This window comes from Anguilla anguilla, chromosome 7 (assembly GCF_013347855.1).
Source record: "Anguilla anguilla isolate fAngAng1 chromosome 7, fAngAng1.pri, whole genome shotgun sequence".
NCBI classification, from domain to species: Eukaryota; Metazoa; Chordata; class Actinopteri; order Anguilliformes; family Anguillidae; genus Anguilla; species Anguilla anguilla.
Genome location: NC_049207.1, coordinates 4,944,820 through 4,963,845, shown reverse-complemented (window position 1 = coordinate 4,963,845; position 19,026 = coordinate 4,944,820). Strand labels below are relative to the sequence as shown.

Sequence of the window (19,026 nt, the reverse complement as noted above, 5' to 3'; positions counted from 1 at the left end):
TCCCCCCTCCCCCATGGGGCACCCAGGACCTCATTTCATCACCGCGCCATTTTGTTCCCAAAAAGCAGGCCCATAATTTGCATGCAATTTCCATTAAGCACACTGGAACAATGCCTTTGGACACCAGGTTAAAATGGAGAATGTTGACAAGGTCAACAGTGGCTATTAGAAAATTCAAGGCCAACAACCTGGAGCGTGTGCAGTGCAGTGTAGTAGAAGAGGGATTAGCATTTACCAAAACACATAATATTCTAATTTGCAGAATAACGTGCTTTATTTTTTTGTGCCGACTCACGCTCAAAATTAAAAGCTTTCGTTCCCTTGTGAAATTAAACCGCAGGGAGGCCAGAACAAATATGTATTATTAAAACTATTTCGGTCACGATTTGGCCTAAGTTTTGTTTGAAACTGCTGACAGGCAGCCTAACTGCTGAGACCCTGTACTGCATCAGGTGTCCTGAGACACCTGCGCTCACGAGCACTTTAGGAGAAGAGACTCGGTATCTAGCCTGAAACAGAATTTACCCGGACTGGCTTCATTCGGTCGGTACATGAGCAGACGGGCATGAAAAAAATTACCATTCATCAACAGCTACAAATCGACGGATCAATGCTGCAGAGTCACCGATCTCTTTGGGCACTGACAGACAGTACACAGCGAGCTCGGTGAATGGGATGAGTCAGCTAGACGTTTCAGAGATCAGTGAATCCGCACTGTTATTATTCTGACCGAGAGACTAGCCGAAGCCTGATGCTCCAGAAGGTGTATCTCACAAGCAGCAGTGAGGAGGAAGCAATTAAAGGAAGGAGACACAAGTGCAGTAAGATGTGATCGCCAGGGCAACAACACGTGTCTTTATGTGATCCATCAACAGAGACCAATCTACGACACAAACAATTACCTTTCCATGTTTCGTACCTTAAGCTAGGCAAGGTAGTAGGAAAATATAAGTAGGCCAATTATCATAGGGGTCACCCTAATGTGGTGACACATGGTAATGATGATTCTGCAATAGCCTGCATGTACAATGAACTCCTAACAACCTCACCTGTTATTTTGTAAACTGTACTCTGTGTGAATATTGTGGAGCACTGAATGAGATTTATAGCCGAGTCGCTGACACAATGTCACCGTCTGATTGGTCGCAATACTTTGTGAGACATGGTAAACGAGAAACCCGACGTTCATGGATTTACGTGCGCGTGAGAAAATGGCCGCTGTTAAAAGTGTGGAGAGTCATCCCGGAATCAAGTCCTCAATTCAATGTCTGCCCAATGATTGGACGTCACTGCTACAACCAACCAATAAGATTTCGCGTAGCTTTGCAGGCATTCCAATGACTGCATCTGCTATTGGATGACTAAAAGAGCCCTGTTGCTTAGTTATTAATTCACAGGATGTGGGACGTGTGTACTGTACACCCTGCCCCCCCCCAGGGGGCCGGGATCCGCGGATAAAACTACACGGGTTCCGTCTCCAGGAGACGGGAATATTACAGAGACCGCCAGGGAAGCCAAATCACAAGACATGGGGGATCTGGCTGGAGATGAATCCAGCGCACATAATCACGCGTGTAATTCCTGGGCGTTCTGGCAGGAGCTCGCTTGCTAAAAATACCATCAAACGTTATGCTAATACCCACAGCATTCCTGCATTAAAAATAGCATCAGCGGTTTTTTTTGTACTTTGAATTTAGAGTTATTTTTAGAGAGTACCGATATTTTTGAAGGTGTTTTTATTATATTGGTTTTTTAAATCACCAACTGCTTAACTGTAGAGCAGAATCAAACGTGATGCGTTTTCCTGTTAATATTCTCAAAATGACCGACATACTGCCTTGTGTTATTTAAACAAAAATACTTTCAATACCCAAGTTTGAAGTTGGCTGCACGTAGAGTTCACTGGCTGGGCCTGCTCATCCGTGGAAGGTTTTTTAAAAATGTCTTTTCATTTTTATATTTTTTCCGAGACATATCAGTGCACATCTGACGCTGCTAATATTAACATTCACAGAACAATCAGGTGATCGCAGCAGAAAAAAATAAAAATAAATAAAAAATAAAAAATAATAATAATAATAAAAACATCCCGGGCACCTGACTGCTGACGAGCCGTTCCGCAGGGACTTCAGCGGGAGGCAGACCTCCTCGGTCGTCACCGAGCCCTTTGAGCTTTCCGGAACATTCCGGAAAAAGGCGAGCTCCATTACCGCTGGCCGCTGGCCACGCCGCGGCCGCTCTCGCCCTCACAGAGAGGACCCGCGCCGCGGTGCGTCGGCCGCCTGGGCGGGCAGGAGGGAACGAGCCGCCGGCATGAATTATTCACCGCGCGTCACGCGGGCCGACGTGGCTGCAGCGACAGCGCGCAGATAAGGCCTCCGTCTGCGCGGGCGGGCAGGGAAACGCGGAGGAAGTGGAAGCCATACCCCTCGCCGGGTCTCTGCGAGTCGGGAGATAACGAGCCGCCGCAGCAGCGGCACGGAGATACGGAGCGAGCTGGCTAGCTCGTTAGCTAGCCCCTTTTCTGTTCCATGAACAAAACCTTGCCCGTCTCAGGGGATTGGCAATACATATAGGCAACAGCTCATATATATATTTAAACTCGCACTGGAGTAGATCTAGCTGTGCTCGCTTGCGGTTTATATAAGCTGTATGTTCCCGAAAGGTCTCCATAGGAAACGCCATTTCCGGTGCATTCTGCCCATGCTACAAAATATTCCATCACAGGCGATACTGGCCCGCACTTTTCACTAAGGACTTAAAGATATGCCTGCAAATGCGCATAGAGGGGTCAATGTTCAGGCTTTGTCACACTTGCCTGGCCAGGCAGATTAGTAGGAAATCCACCTGCCAATAACAAATGCATACTTGCCTGGATAACTGATTGCTGATTGGCTGAGCAGTTTTACCCGCCTGACAGCTGGTTTTACTTGCCCTGGGCAGGAAGGAAAGCAGTTGAATCCTGCTCATGCTCTCTCTCTCTCTCTCTCTGTCTGTCTCTCTCTTTCTTTCTCTCACTCTCTCTCTCTGTCTCTCTTTCTTTCTCTCTCTCTCCCTCTCACGCTCACTCATTCTCTTAGCCATTGACGAGCTGCATTTTCAGAGGCCTTTTTAGAGCCCACGCTTAGTGGCTGCCACGTTCATTAGCATGCATCGTTTCCGTTCCTGAAAGGACGAAATTAGGGCCTTGTTTGATGTGCCCTCGACCCCCCATCAGCGACAGAAGACCAGGGTATTAGAAAGAAGCCCAGAACATCGTGCGCCTTTGGTTCTCCTCCGTCCCAAAATGGCGGAGGATCAGACAGGCTCTACGGCGCTTTGATATCAAGGCGCCCACGCACGCTAAAAGGCTAGCCTCACTTCACAGGTGTACTGCAAAAAGCGAGATAATCATATTCTTTCTTCCCGAATGTTTTTTTTTTTTTGAATACTCATTTAGAAAGGACAGGCTTAATCTTCCTGAATTTCAAAGCCGCAGCCCAGACACACACACACACCCTGTTCACAAATGAGTTTATCAAACAGCGGTTCGCGAGACTTGCGTCTGAGGCGGACAGACGATGGGAATCCGACGACGTCTGGACATTTCACAAAGCGAACTGGAAAGGCCGAAGCAGCTTATTACTCTAGATTCGAAGAACAAAGACAGCACTTGGCTATTAATTGGTGACACAGACAGACAGGCCATAATTATGCACCACCTAGGCCTCTGTTAGAACCAGGAAAAAAAAACCTGCACTGTATTTTAAACTGTGTCTATATGCCAGGTCCCCTTTGAGGAAGTGATGATTAAATGAACCACTTTCAAATCTGAATTATTATTTTTTTTTATTTAAACAGAACCGCCTCTCGGACTGTTTCCAAAACAATCTTTCAGTAAAACTTTCAGGTTCATCTTCAAATAACTGCCACACAGGTTTGTTTTTGAAGACTTATTACAATTTACAATTTCACACAGAGGACCTTCTATTCGGAACTGCTTGCTGCGTCTTAAAAACTGCAATAGCCTTGTGGCCTTCAAAAATTGGGCCAAAATCGATTTCCTTTCACAATGAACTCTCACCTTCTCACGCCAATCAATTCTCTTCCTCCTTTGATCCACTTTTTGATTATGCTTATTTTCTTATTTGTGTTAGTTTACTTTTATTGACATGTCTGTTTTTGATTGTTTCATAAGTTCACATTTGCTGCTTTTATTCTTTTCCTCGTGCAGAAAAATAAAATCTGAAATGGGGTTTCCTGGTAAAAAAAAAAAAGGATAGATAAAAATAAATGTCAAACATTATTTTGGAAGCCATTATAAAAATTGTGCCTAATGAATACAGTTAGCCAACCAGGTATTTTATAATCCATTTGCTTTCCTGGTAAATCAAATTTTTAATGTTTTTATCCCTCTGCTGGGACTCAAGTTTCAATTAACAGAGAACGATGTGGACGGAATGGTGATGAGATAGAGTCTGTTCCACAGGAATCTAGCCTGAGCCAGAAGATGAACACGCAAACGAATCACCTGAGAACACTGTGACGCGGTTGATGTCCGCAAATTTGTGTTTTCTTCACTGTTAGAAGCAGACCTTTGAGTAGGTCCTGTTCATAAACATAGAGCAGTTTATGTACACACCTGTGAGTTGTCATGACAACAGCACTAATTTCAAGTCTGAAGGGAGATTGCAAACACACAAAATTAGAGTGCACTGATCCAAATAATAAAAATAACAATAAAATAATAATGATAATAATAATAATAATAATTTCCTGTATTATATTCCATTTTAAGCTCAATCAAATCACTGCATTACCAGATAGAGTTTTCAACCTGTTCATACTGGGAATATCTTTTAGCAAAATTGAAGAGGGTCAGGCAACATGCCCCACTTCTGGATGAGTTGGCATGGAGTGATCCATCTGCACAATTGGCCCTGTAGGACCTCACCCACCCACTAGAGGCACTGTCCTCAATCACAAGAGTATTTTCACACGCCTTAAGACCACCTCCATTTGTTTTGTTTACCTCTCAAACACTTAATAAAATTATGAGACAGAAATATGGAAATATTACAGCTGCCACTGTGGGACTGAGATTATTAAAAGCCAAAGGCCCTTAAGAACATAAACCTGCTCATTTTCCCAAAGAGATATCAAAAATCAAACAGGCAGAGAGCCACATCCTCCCCTGTGCAGCAGATCCATACGTCCGAGGGGAGTTAGAAGTTTGCCTGAGGTCAACAGAAAGTGCAGGCTACTGTGCAACAAAAGATTTTTTTTTTTCTTAGATGATGTCAGAAAAGGGACAAAAATAAGAACGGTCTGACAGGGTCTCAGGTTCGCCTCAGGGGACGGCAAGGTGATGTGAGAATGACGTCCCTATCAGGGGGACTCGGGAGTCATGAGAGAGCTTTTTTGGAGCGAGGCACAGCAGTGTGGCAATTAACAGCTCGAAATATAACCGCAGGCTAAACGTCCAACTCTGTGTGAGGCGAAGAACAGTCTCTTTTCGGGTGAATGGCGCACCTTTCCTTTTTGGGTCACCGCGACTCCTTCCGTTGTCCTGGTCAGGGGTGCAACCAGGACCTAAAAAAATACAGAGGTCAAGAAACTCAGAAACTCGGCTGAGCTTGGATGAGGTGGAGCTGGGGGTGGGCGGTTGGGCTGGGGTATGCTCTTTTCGTTCCTCTTCAGTCATTTCATTGAGGATGAATTTTAGGGTGAAAATGTTATACATACGCTCCTAGATTAGGCTTAAATTTGAGAAAATCTTAAAGACCATTCATTCCCTGCCTAAATGAATTGCAGCTGATGTTCTCACTAAAGAATGAAATTAAATATAACCCATCGCAACTTCATCAGTGTTCTGATGAAGACCAATGCGGAAGACATGGTAAACGAAACACCATCATTTGCTTTCTGGAGCATTAAATGAGCGTGCGAGACTTTTCTGTTCTGATCTTGATTTGTTCCTGTGACCCAGCAAGTTCTTTTTGGGCTGCGTTTGTTTTCTCTAATAGCATAGTGAATTGTGTAAAACAGTTATTGGCTTACACGCGAATGCGTTGGTGGAGTGCCACCGATTCGGCCTCAGAGCTAGCAGAAAAGGCACAGCCACTGGTTCCAATTTGGGAAGAAACAGCAGAACATTTTCAGAGAAGAGAAAAACACCCACAGAGGGCGCGATGTTCTCTTAATTGAATTTATTACACTGATATACTTCAGCAACTTCTATTAGCCCTACAACAGCAGCTACAAAAGCAGCTCCCCGTTCAACACGTTCTATGGTTTCGGTTTGTACAGAATCTAGGATTAAGGCCAGCATGCTGCCACTCAGCACTGCGACTCCGAGCCAAGGCCTGAGGCCTAAAGCTGCTTGAGCTGACACCGCCTCCCCGCTCTAACACACTAGTCCACTTCCCTGGAGGTTATTTCTATCAGGGGGGAAAAACGGGGGCCAGTTCAGTTTGGGACGTCCCCTGGTTCTCGCACTGATGACAGCGGTTGAGGACTGACTGACTGACTGACTGACTGACTGACTGACTGACTGACTGACTGCCTGACTGCCTGACTGCCTGACTGCCTGACTGCTTGTGGACGGCCGCTGTGCTCGACCACCGAAACTATGGAAACCACTCAAACAACCGAAACCACGGAAACTGTGGAAACCACCAAAACTACGGAAACCACCAGAATCACAGAAACCACGGAAGGCTTTGACAAGACAGCCAACTTCAGAGATTTGGGAGCGAGCACAGCGTATTTGCACGTCCTCCCGAATACTACAAAACATTCTCACAACGTTACTGGAAGGTTTCGTGAAACGTCATAACGTTGCCACAACATGGCAGCAACCCTGTGAGAACGTTCCGTGTCAGCCGGGCTCCTGCTGAGGAAAGGCGATGGAGAGCGGCTGAGAAACAGGCGGCCTTGTTTAGCATGCCGGCCGCATCGAGCCCTGGGGGGCGGGCTGCAAGGGGACGCTTCATCCGACGGTTCCTGACCTTTTCTGCCAAGGTCGATTATCGCCACTCCGGCGAGCGAAGGCTCCCTAACGGGGGGATAACTAGCTCCAAGACACACTCATTTCCATAGACACATCTTCACCAACGATGGGGCAAAATGGCAGCGAGCTCTGTAGCGCAGCCCAGGCAAACTGCAGTCCTGGAGGCCGGCAGTGCCTGCTGGATTTTTGGTGCGTTTCAGCACGAGCGGTTCGTTTCAGTTGTTCTCAAGGCCTTAATTGGCTGCTGACTGCAAGGAAACCACAAGTACCAGCAGACACTGCAGCCCTCCAGGACTACAGTTTGACACCCCTGTTCTAATGTGTGTGCCTTATGTAGCCAGGCAGTAAGAAAAAGGAAAAGAACCACTACTCCAGCCAGTCAGTTACATCCAAATGAAAGCCTAGTTTGATGCTTGAACTACACACCCTAAAAACAAGCACAGAGAACCCGGTGTGCTGTCTCAGCACACCTGTGTGGAATATGCTGCATTATTTACCTGTCCTCATTTCCTGTGGCACTATTTGGGGCAGCTTGCACAGCTGATGCTTCACTGGCGATGCTTTTTTAGACAGGCGTACTGAAGCAGGAGTTTCCCAAACTTAGTTCCCCCCCCCGTGAGCAAGCACACACGCACACACACACAGACACGCACACACACACACACACACACACACAGGCCTACCCCCCTCAATGAACATTTTACTTCTGGAAAAGAAAGTTTGTTGAAAGTCGTGCAGACATCAAGCTCTAGAGATTCTGTTGTGTCTCATTAGACCAGTTTCCCCAGTCTTTTGAGTTTCCACTTTTCCTCCTACCCCCTGGTGCCACTGAGGTCAGGCCATTCCCCCCCAACCCCCCCCCCCCCCCCCCCCCCCCCCCCCCCCCCCGGTGGCACTGACGCCAGTGTTTCATTGAGCGGTTTATCTACCACAAGATTAAATTGGTCTCGTAAAAACAGTGATGACTTGACTTTTTGGCCTGCTTTATTAGGCTATGCATAATAACCACTGATGGTTGTTCAACCTTGATGTTACCTCAGGAAAAGTTCATTTTCAGGACAATGTTTACAGAATGGGGTACAGGCCTTTGTTATCTGTGCATTGACCCTGTAAATAAAATATTTTATTTTAGGTTAAAATCTTGACATATGTGGCAGCTATTTGAATTAACATTTTATTTTAAATGTCAAATAAAAAGTAAAACTTAAGGCAAGAGTTGTTTTTTTCCCCCCTTCCTTCAATGTATTTTTAGTTTTTTACACATTCCTAAAAGAAATAGTGGTGCATCTGGCAATCAAGTTTGGTCTGTAAGGTAAAAACCTGAGCAGATCGACAAAAAGTAGCCAATGCTCTTTACCGAAGGCAGGTGTTTGTGTACTTCAATCATTAAGTTAATGACTTCCAGAGCAGGTGCAAACAAAGTGTGCTCACACATAGGCACTAAACTCTCAGGAGACAAAACTAAATTAGCATCCGTACAAAACAAAGACAAGTGCAATTCTCATCCCATATACATCCCATTCGAGTTGGCAAACTTTCAAAGGATAAACAAACACGCAAAAACAGTGCACCTCCGGGGGGCAGCGCTGAGGAAAGAAAACAAGCTCCTCCTCCACTGGAGGCTCCCACAATCCCACACTGCCTTGTGCTGAGATGCTAGGCTACACAGTTCTGCTCGACTGAACAAACAACAAACAGTGCTCAGAAAAGAAACTGAAGCTGGGAGAAAATTAACCTACACCCTTGGATCTATATACAGTATAGGTAACCATTTCTAAAAAGAGGAAAAGATAAAACAGACTAGTCTCAATTCCTTAAAATAATGGAACTGCTACATGGTCGCACAACCAAACAGGATTATTTGGTTAAATCTGAAAAAAGGAGGCCCATACTCCTATGGCATTTACAACACCTTTAAAGAGAATTTACGCAACAGGCACAGAGAGCATTGCCAAGTTATCCTGTCTGAATGAAGGTACCATCCCAGCAAACAGGCAAATAAACACAGCACTGCACAGATAAGATAACGACAAGGAAGTGCAACACATACTGACAAGCCTGGAACGGAGTGGATCTTTCCACAGTAACGTTCGTTTATAAATTGGGGGGTTGTCTCTTTAAATCCACTGAAGCCCACTGTATAGGGGGAACTACAGGAAGAGGTTCAAACTTCAAACTAGCTGAGTGTCACATGAGGTGAGGATGGTTCACTTGGCAACAGCACAGACAAAACGTTCACAGGAAAAAAGCGCATTTCGTGTATAACAGCCATTTCATTCAGAAGAGGCCTGACAGAGTACTACCCGTGATCCTGTCAGGAGACCATCACCATTTGACAATCATGAAAATAAAATGATACGAAAGAATCAAGAGATGTCTGTCTTTGGCAAGGAGCAGGAAGTACAAGCAGAAAGTGCAACGAATGTTACCGCTTTGCGCAATCTTATGCAAACCGGGTATGGAATGGCCACATTTTAGCTTCAAACATGAACAGTAAACAAAACTATTAGGCTACCATGACGGCATGCCAAACGCAATGTCGTTAAAAACTTGCGGCTCTGTGGTTTGCTGAAGAGTGTAACTTGCTGCGCCCCATAAAGCGAAATTCAGGGTACAGAGACGGGAAAAAGCTTGACATTTATTTGAACTGCTGAAAACTAAATAATGCTTCTTCTTAGAGAGTAATTAGACTAATATGACCGGTGTCCTTTCACTGGGTCACATGACTGTCACCGCCAGAAACCAAACGTCTACAAAAATTCAATTAGCCTACAGCTGGTGACACTACATACAACATAGCTAACTACGTGTACTTTATCTTCCTAAATAAACACATCTAGAAAATATTGAGCGAACGCGCAGCAGAATTTGTGTTACATTTCTCTTAATTTTTGTCAATTTTTTGGTCTGGCATGTGTGCTTATAGCAACCTCCACAAGCTAGACACCTAGCCAGCTAGCTAACAATATTACCACAACTACACCAAAAACCGACATCCCTAGCAGGACAGATCGCGAGCTAATTCACTGAAATATGGGTGTTTTTTGCTTCAAACTCGTTCAGTCATGCTCTGTACATATCACATAAGTATTACATTTTGCAGCAGTCCCTTCCATCATTGAATGGAACTGTCCCGTGCTCATTGTAGCCCCGCAGACGATGCAGGGACATTCCCTGGTCTAGTTTCATCAAGGCCCATGACACTACGTAGCGCTAAATACCCAAACGTGCTGCAAGAAAGCTAACCACACAGGTTACACGTCGTATTTGTCACTTAACTATGAATAATAAAAACCCCAAAACCGACAAAGGCCGCTTACCTGACCATTTACAGTAAACGTATCTAGCCACTATGTTTACGTGCGTGTAACTTCTTCCTCTCACGCGCTCCAATACCCAGTGTTCACGCGTATTTCCGCGAGGTCCTACCGCCTTACATGTTTCGGCTAATTCTATTGTAAAGACAAGATTGCGTATGCTGTCCCTTTGAATTACAATCGAATTTATGTTTTCTTTTCAGTCCCTGTCGGGATACCTGAGAAAATGTTGCTTATGTATCGGACCAGTGGTTTTCAAACTCTGTGTATGTTGGTTTTCGTTCCAACCACAATTGCAATCCCATAGTTCCCAACACATGTTGATTTGTTTTAACAGGCAAGCTTGACATATCATTTTCTTTGTCTTTTGATTCTTCATTATCAACCAAATGGATAGTTTTAGAAGCCATTTTGTCCACGCTTTCACCAAATTGGAGCCTGTTGCTCAGTTTTAAATTTGATCAGTATTAATATTATACATGGAGTGCCATTTATTCAAACGTATTACTCAATTTATTGCAGAATATTTTTGTACGGCAATATGTAACTCCCTTCATTCGCGACTATACTCACAATACAGCACAGCCTCTCCTGCCTTGTTACTTAAGTATGCAACAGTCAGCCATCTTTGCAGTTGTCTTGTTCATGTTTTATTGAAAAGCAGCGACCTTGTCAAGTGTATTTCTGAAGTAAGATTGAGCACCAAGAACTCAAGAGGATGCGCAGTTGAAATTCACCCAAAACCAGTCTTACTGTTCTTGTTTTTTTTTTGTTTGTTTTTTGTTTTTTTTGCATTGATATTGAGAATATGTAATGGGGAACAGGACTGTTTTTTGTTTCTTCTCAATAGTCTTCGAGTTTCCAGGTCACATACATTTTTGAGAGCTTTGCCCTTCTGAATCGGCAACAGGCATTGTGTGCATTCGTTTTAAAATGGATTTTAGGGGGAAAAAATTTCCTGTCTTAGCCTATGATTTACTCTGCTGTAAATATGTTTTTACGCTCTGTTTCACCAAATTATCTCATGTTCTGCTTAGTTAAGGCCAGGCCTGTGATGAGAATGCATTTGCATTATTAGATGCAGAAATTAATTACCTCCCATTTGAACAGGCATGATGAGAAGACCCATTTAAATACAGGAATGCTTGCTCAGAACAAGTAATGTAGCAATTAAATAATTTTCTTTTCATTTCTGTGACAGGATGCAAAAAGCAATAAACAGGCATCTGACTCTGCCATCAAGAGTGATCATCTGTTTTCGCTTGGACAGTTCGTCTCCCCTTGTGACATCACGAATGAAGCGCGCTGCGTATAAAAATTTTACATCCTCTTGACAAACATGAACACTGACATACCGCAGTTGCAAAATAAACGAAAAAGAAATAGCTTATGCTGATTCACAGCTGCCAGATTTCAATGTGCCTGATGCGGCCCAATTTACCTATGGAGAGTTATAGAGACAGAGGGACAATGTTTTTCCCCCCCTGTTTCAGTGCGTGCATAAAAGCACTCATTTTCTATACCGTCTGCATCTCCCCAGTCCTCTGATAATACGGGCGTAAAAATAGAAAACTTCAAACAGAGAAATCTTGAGGGAGATTTCTTATGCATTTATTCATTGGTGTGGAAGGTGTTTGCCTCGAGGCTGGGAGGAATGCATCCACAGTGTTTTATGTCTGTTGCTTCCATTAGTTTAAGAGACGTATATGGAGGAGGAAACGTTCCCCTTTGTCTAAATATAAACACGTCATCTTGCCGTGTCGTTTTGCTTCCAAAGCATCGCGCACGGTTGTAAATATAGACCCGGCCTTTATTAAAATCAAGCTCATTTGGAATGGCCTTTATTTGGTTGGCAAGCATTGGGCAGTGATATCGGCAGGCAATCTTCTTAGGAGTGCATGGATTGTGCCATGGCCACTTCCTGGCTTGATCTGACAGCGGTAATGGAAAATCGAATGAGGGAATGGATTGGCAGCAGAAACTAGATGTGGGCACACCTGTGTCGGAGGGATTAGTTTAAATATAAATTTCAAAGGAGATGGATTTGGCACGGTGTCAGTTCGGCTTTCAGTCCCCTGTGTTTAAATAGCAGGAGAAACAGCAGGAGGTCTTTCTAGCCCTGTACAGTACATATAGGAGACGTCTTCAGCCCGCAGTAACATCACCCATGACTACAGGCACGTATGCTCCATTCCCTAAAGCACGGGTATATTTCTCAGTATGAAGTGTCAATTAACTACCATGCTAACTCTTTTCACCATCTACTCCAACCATTACACCAAATGGCTCTTGTTGAACAGGTGCAAAGTAAATCTGGCAAGCAGGATCTGATCAAGCATTGTGCAGTGGCTGTGACTACCTTTCTGGTCTTCACACCATCTAGTGGTTATATAGGGTACTGTTTGTCAAAGCCACAGGGCCATCTCACAGTGCCTGGAGTATTTGTCTTTATGTCCACCACAAAAATAATTGATGGACCAATCCATATATATAAATATTTAACTAAACACTGAATTAGTTAACACCTTGGTCTCTTCCCTTCTCCCACTAAAAATAAATAAATAAATAAATAAAATCACTAGCTGCCATTTTGGTTCATTCTATTGAACCAAACAGTGAAATGATGAATTATTGTAAGCAGAGGTCCATCCATCCAAGGAAACAACATCAACTGGCAGATTGATGGGAGAGTCAGGATAAAAATCTGTATCTGCCATTCCTGGGTGATGCCTGAGAGAGCTGAACATATTAACCCCGCAATCATCGAGGATCTGTGCTTTTGGAGTTCACTGCAAAATGCAGACCTCAATTACAAGTGCCATCCCTTCCTGAATGCCCCTCACCCCAGGCCAAAGCTGACACCCGTCAGATGGCAGATAGAAGCTGCTTGATAGTCAGACAGCAAGCAGAGCCGGGATGATGGATGTGATTCTATCTGAGGGCCAATGGCATTGGCCCGTACCACAGAGGCTGGCATGGTGGTTAAACCACTCAACCATCAAATCACTCGGGATTTACAGAGCTCTGATAACAAGTGATAACATTTTTTTTGGGGGGGGGGGGGGTGGGGGGGGTGGGGGGTGCTCTCAGAGGACGGGCCCTCAGGTTTGCCTTGCACAGTTGGATTGGGCAAAAAATGCGCACTGTGATTAGGCAGTCCTGTTAAGTGGCAGAATCCAAGTGTGCTCACGTTCAGTGTGTTTTCATTCCACATATAGGAAAGAACCACACAGCAGTAACTGCAGAATTAAATCCCTGCCTAATTATGAACACGATTACAAGTAAATTAATCCTGTACAAAGAAAAGTATATCCTTTTAATGAACACTCCATATTTAAACACTGTAAGTATGTAATCCGCAATTTTGCCTCTTGACCTTTTCTGTACTGAATTTTCACTTTTACCACCAAGTGGTTCATTCTTTAACTCTCATGGGAATATGTGTCTTAAAGATACTGAGGTACAAAGCAAGCCTTCCGGCTTGCTTTAGCCAGTGGCAAGATTATGTCAAGAGAATATTGCTTCTTATATAAGATCCAGGCCATCCAGTGTACTCTTGGTATGATCTATCATATGGTCTTCAGTAAATCACGGACCTTTGCTGAGAGCACTAATGCCTACACTGCCCTTGCCCAGGGAGAGAAGTCAATAGTTTTTACTTCTTGTGGCGTTTATGTGTGTCCCTTCCCCCGCCCTAGGAATTCTGATCTGCAGTGTGTGTGTGTGTGTGTGTGTGCACAGGGATTCATGTGTGCATGCCTGCATGTTGTTTGTGTGTATGTGCATGTTTATGTGTGTGTGTGTGTGTGTGTGTGTGCATGTCTGTATGTTGTCTGTGTGTATGTGCATGTTTATGTGTGTGTGTGTGTGTGTGTGTGTGTGTGTGTGTGTGTGCATGTCTGTATGTTGTCTGTGTGTGTGCATGTTTATGAGTGTGTGTGTGTCTGTGTACATACTGTATGCATGATCATTAGGTCTGTATGTGTTTGCGTATGTTTGTGTGACTGTGTGTGTGTGTGCGTGCGTGTGTTTGTGTCTGTGCACGCGTGCATGTGTGTGTGCATGCACGCACGCTTGCGACATAATCAGTAATAGGGGACTGTGAACACATTAATATCTTTCAGTGCACACCAGTTCTCGGCAGGAGCTTGGCTCTCAACACAGCAAGAAATCGCAGCTTGACTACCTTTTCATGTCCCTTTGCAGGCTTCTCCCCTTGCCAGTGGTAGGTTCTAAAGAAGGAAGGCACAAACAGACTTTTCAGACAAACAAGAACATCCTTTCTTTGGCTAATATGCTGGCACATAATGGCCGTCCACTAGGGCAAAGGCTGGGACAATTACAGATGACAATAGATAACAACAGACAAGCTTATAGTAGTGTCTGTTCAGACCTGGCATGAGGCAACTTGCAGTTTTGGCATGCGAGGTAAACAACATCAAACACTGAGGACAGGCACATTCAATGCAGCTTTCCAGAGACTGATTTCACTCTCAAAACTGAAGGCTGATGCCTTACACCCATAATACTGTAATAATAATTTGCAATAGTACTATATCTACAACAATGATGATGATGATGATGATGATGATAATAATAATAATAATAATAAGAAGAAGAAGAAGAAGAAGAATAAAGCACTTACAGTGAGACAGATCCTTCCATGTTTTTAATTACTTGTCTGTCTGAATCAGCAGCAGGTTACAGTTGAATATCAGACCCCAGTTTGTTCAGTCCTGTGTTAAACAGAACATTTCCATTTTACAATATGTTAGATGTCCTTAGATGTCATCTTAGCTACCAATGAATACAGTATTATTTAAAAGTACAGCAAATATTATACATGGGTGGTTGGCGTTTTGTCACATTCCATTACCCTCATACGAGAAGCAGTTTTTTTCTGCTTGTGTTAAACTGCAGTTATTTCAGTGTTGTAGCAGCAGTTATTTCAGTGTTCAACACCAATTACTTCACTGTAAAACTGACGGCATTTATCGCATTGCTATCTGGACACCCACTGTTTCAGTGTTAGGAAAGGAAACAGTTATCTCAGTGTTATGTTTGCCACAGCTGATTTCAGTGCTATGTCAGATGCCAGTTAATTCAACGTTATGTTCCACGGCAGTTATTTTGATACTGCATTAACATCAGCAGCCCAATTATGGCTCAGTAATGGTCTTATGTCTCCACTAAACCCAAATAGGCACAGCTGTTCTTCCTAGTTCTCCTCCACATCACGGTCCTGTCGAATCGCACATAGTGCTGTCTTTTTTCACTTGATACTCCATTCCACCTTTAAGGTTGCATTTTAATTTATATAAACACAGGCCATTTTGCAGTCATTGTACGACTGCGACTGATCTGCAATAAGTGAAAATGCTCAACAATGGGTGCTATACACAATGGCAACTTTTTAAAAGGAATGCCGGAGCTGAAAGGGTTAACGACTTTACGCAGGCTGACCGCACTATTGTACGTGTTGACATCATCCCTCTCCTTCAGCCCGTCATCCAATCCGGTCTTGTGTTGATCTCTCGCATCAGTACCATTTCCATCGTCTTCACCGCGTAGGCAAGGAGAGGGACCAGGGTACTCCAGCGCCTTCGCACAGAGAGACGTCTGGCAGTCGCGGAGAGCATCTTCGATCCACTCCACACATAGACGACGAGTGGCGAACAAAAAACACAGATTTCAATAACACGTTAAACCCTCGAATAACAGGCATGGAGAGCCTGTTAGATAATCCAATGAAAGCTGTCCTCTATCTGAAAGAACTGACGACCATCGTTCAGAACCAGCAGAGTTTGATCCAGACGCAGAGGCAGCGGATAGACGAGCTGGAAAGGAAGGTGGAAGACCTAATTGGCGAGAACCGGCAGCTGAAGGACCCGCACCCGGCGCATCACTACCACCATCACCATCACCCTTCCCCGCCGAGCTCCAGCCCGCAGCCGCCTGTCCTCGCGCATCAGCACCCCGCGAATAAAACCGCGACCCAGTCGGGTCATCCTCCGCAGCAGGTGAAAAATCTGCCGGCACAGCCACAGCAACCGCCGCCTCCGCCACCAACTCATCAGCCGCAGCAGCTGCAGCTGGTGCCCACCTCCCCTCCGTCCGCGCAGCCGGGGAAATCAAGCCCCGAGTCCGCCGAGGAGGACAAAAAGAGCCCCAGCTGCAAGTCCCTGGTACCGCAGACGCCAACGACACTCTGTAGGTCGGTGGGACTTACCAGGAAAGCAGAGTAAGCGGCTTAATTTTTCTCTGAAGTTATTATTATTTTTTAAAGGTCATGCATATTTCCAGTTTGAATATTTGAGACTAGGTCTCTGTTCGAATTATACCACTTTGAAGAGGTTGGCGGATTAGCATCTTATCTGCTTTATGAAAGTATAAAAGTTGTACTTGCGCAACGATTACATGATGATTATTGCTCATTTGGGCATAGTGATGAAATGTATTTTAACGCCTCGATTTTACCTGAAGAACGTGCTCATAATAAGACTCACGTGAGCTGTGTTTATTTCTGTTGGCTGTGCACCATACAGCAGAAACGAAAAGAAACTCTTGCTTGATGTAATGGCATTTTTAGAGCACTGAAAACATGTTACTCACCGATTTATTAATTTGACATATGTATAGATTATCATATCATTGCGTCACTTCGTTCATTTATAGAGCTAGGATAACATAATTATTTTCCTGAGCTAGTGCGGTGTGGTGGAAACAAATGGGATAGCTCTGCCATTGATCATCATAGAGCCGGATTCCAGAAGCACTCCGTTGGATCAGTTAGACCTTTCTGGAGCTAAAATGGGAAATGTTTTTCTTCAGCGCCAAAGCTAAACCAATTGTATTAAGGCTAGACACAAATAGCTTTGTCAAATCATATTCCATCCCTTATACCGCACTTGTATGCAGGTTATATGTAACATAGCAAAAAATAAAGTTCCACTATAGCATTACAAAATCATTATAAGATAAACATAAACTGTATATTCATGGATTCATTGCAACACTTAACAAGAATGTATGTGCATTCAAAAAAGCTGCATAAAAGTATAAATAAAACATGTTAACCTCAATTACTCTGACGTGAAATTCTACTAATCAAGCTTTAATACTTTTTTTCTGAAATGACAATATCAGCAGGAATAGGGTGCGAACAGGCCACTTTATAAGAGCTAGCCTAAGTGACTTTAAAAAAACCCGCTTGCGAGTCTGCTTGAATATAAGTAGCCCATTCCTCTCCTTAAAATAGCTCTGCTGTCAGTATGGGGAATATTTTATGAACTAGCAATTTACGCCGTTAGGAACTGGAAATGAGGCTGCAGATCAACATCAGGACGCGAAAATCCATGTGCGGAAAAAATTTCAACGACTGCGTCACGATTTGGATATAAACACGACGCACCGGAGGACTATTTCCCGCCTTCGATAATCCAGCTGTGTGCTTGCTAGTCAAAGCTAAACATATCATGCCTGCGCTCGTGGGGTTTGTCCTCTGCATTTTGAAAAAAAAGTACAAAAAAAAACAAAAAAAAAAACTGAAGCTGCAGTGAATGGCGTAATGAAGTGAGGAGCCTTGTCTTGTTAGCCAGGTCCGTTGTGAGGGGCTGAGCCGCAGCTTTTCGCTCGGTGGGTGATGATGCAGTACACTCCTGCGCTGATGGGTGATATTCAGGGAGAGATCATTAGCTGCGCTCCCAGCGGGAGTCTCCACGGGATTCCACCGCTTCGAATAGTCTCGCGCAGGGGAAAGGCTGCACGACACGCAGATAGACTACATGTCAGGGGATTGATTTTTTTTTGTCAGGTATGAGTGTCCACACCCCCCCCTCCCTTTTCCATTTACGGTTACTACCATTTGTGGAATGCTGTTGATGGGCTCAAAACTTAACTGTGTCCTCGGTTTTGGCCATGCGCGCGCCTTCAACATTGTAACTGCAGTGGCCATTCATGTGATATGATGACTGAAACTGTTTAGTCACGAATGCAATCAGTACAACAGCGTGCACAGAAAGAGGTCTGCATTTTAAGAATGTGAATGCAATGAGCTTATCGAAAAGGTTTGTATTAAGCTGGCGATGAATCGATTTCTCCCGGTGAGTTAAATCCTGCGCCGTTTTCGCTGCCCGCTGTAGTAAATACTTAATGGCTGAATGAAAGTGTCGGAGCGGGCGGGCGGACGTCGGGAATCGATCGGCTTGTAGCAGGGTTGTAGCAGGCTTGCAGTTTCCAACAATATAAACAGGAATCGCTGGGCAGTGACGCCAGATGGAGAGAGCAGAGATTGTTTGATAATAAAAAAAACTGTCTCCGGAGAGAGGCAGAGTGTTGTGAGCACGTGGTGTCTTGACGTGGAGATCACTATGGTAACAACGACAACAAAAGTACAATACCGTTGGCTGAATGCACTTCCCAAATTTGTCAAAAGTTTATCAAATAAATGTTTTTCAATTAAATAAAATAATGCTGTGTTGTGACTCTGCTGCTCAGTTGTCTTCTGGAATAGACTAAAAGGAGGTGATATCCAAGTATTCCTACATTAATTGAAGTAACTTGGCCCTTTTAATTTTTTTGAAGTCAATAGTCATGACACTAAATAGCCTCTGAAGGCCTCTGGGAGCTGTCCGTGGTGCTGTAGACTGCAGTCTCCATTCGCTCCAGTCTCTAACCCCAACTGTGTCAAAGAGTAGGCTAGAGTGCGAGCAATGGAGG

General features: G+C 44.2%; 2 protein-coding genes across 6 annotated transcripts in view; one reads left to right on the top strand and one right to left on the bottom strand.

Annotated features, from left to right (window-relative positions):
* wash1 (WAS protein family homolog 1) overlaps positions 1-15,026 on the bottom strand; it is a 38,630-nt gene extending 23,604 nt beyond the window's left edge. Inside the window, exons 1-2 of one of the 3 annotated variants that reach the window (XM_035425550.1) lie at positions 14,954-15,026; positions 14,495-14,540 (exon numbers count right to left, since the gene is read on the bottom strand). In XM_035425550.1, the coding sequence (XP_035281441.1) occupies positions 14,495-14,502 (8 nt within the window). In that variant the 5' untranslated portion in view covers positions 14,503-14,540; positions 14,954-15,026. Of the gene's footprint in view, positions 1-5,511; positions 5,572-10,311; positions 10,434-14,494; positions 14,541-14,953 lie in introns of those variants that run through there. The other 2 variants (XM_035425551.1, XM_035425549.1) reach the window with 2 other exon arrangements.
* An 808-nt stretch (positions 15,027-15,834) lies between these two features.
* Positions 15,835-19,026, top strand: part of LOC118231588 (IQ motif and SEC7 domain-containing protein 3-like) — a 109,373-nt gene continuing 106,181 nt past the window's right edge. The window contains exon 1 of one of the 3 annotated variants that reach the window (XM_035425545.1): positions 15,835-16,549. In XM_035425545.1, the coding sequence (XP_035281436.1) occupies positions 16,032-16,549 (518 nt within the window). In that variant the 5' untranslated portion in view covers positions 15,835-16,031. The remainder of the gene's footprint in view (positions 16,550-19,026) is intronic. The other 2 variants (XM_035425546.1, XM_035425548.1) reach the window with 2 other exon arrangements.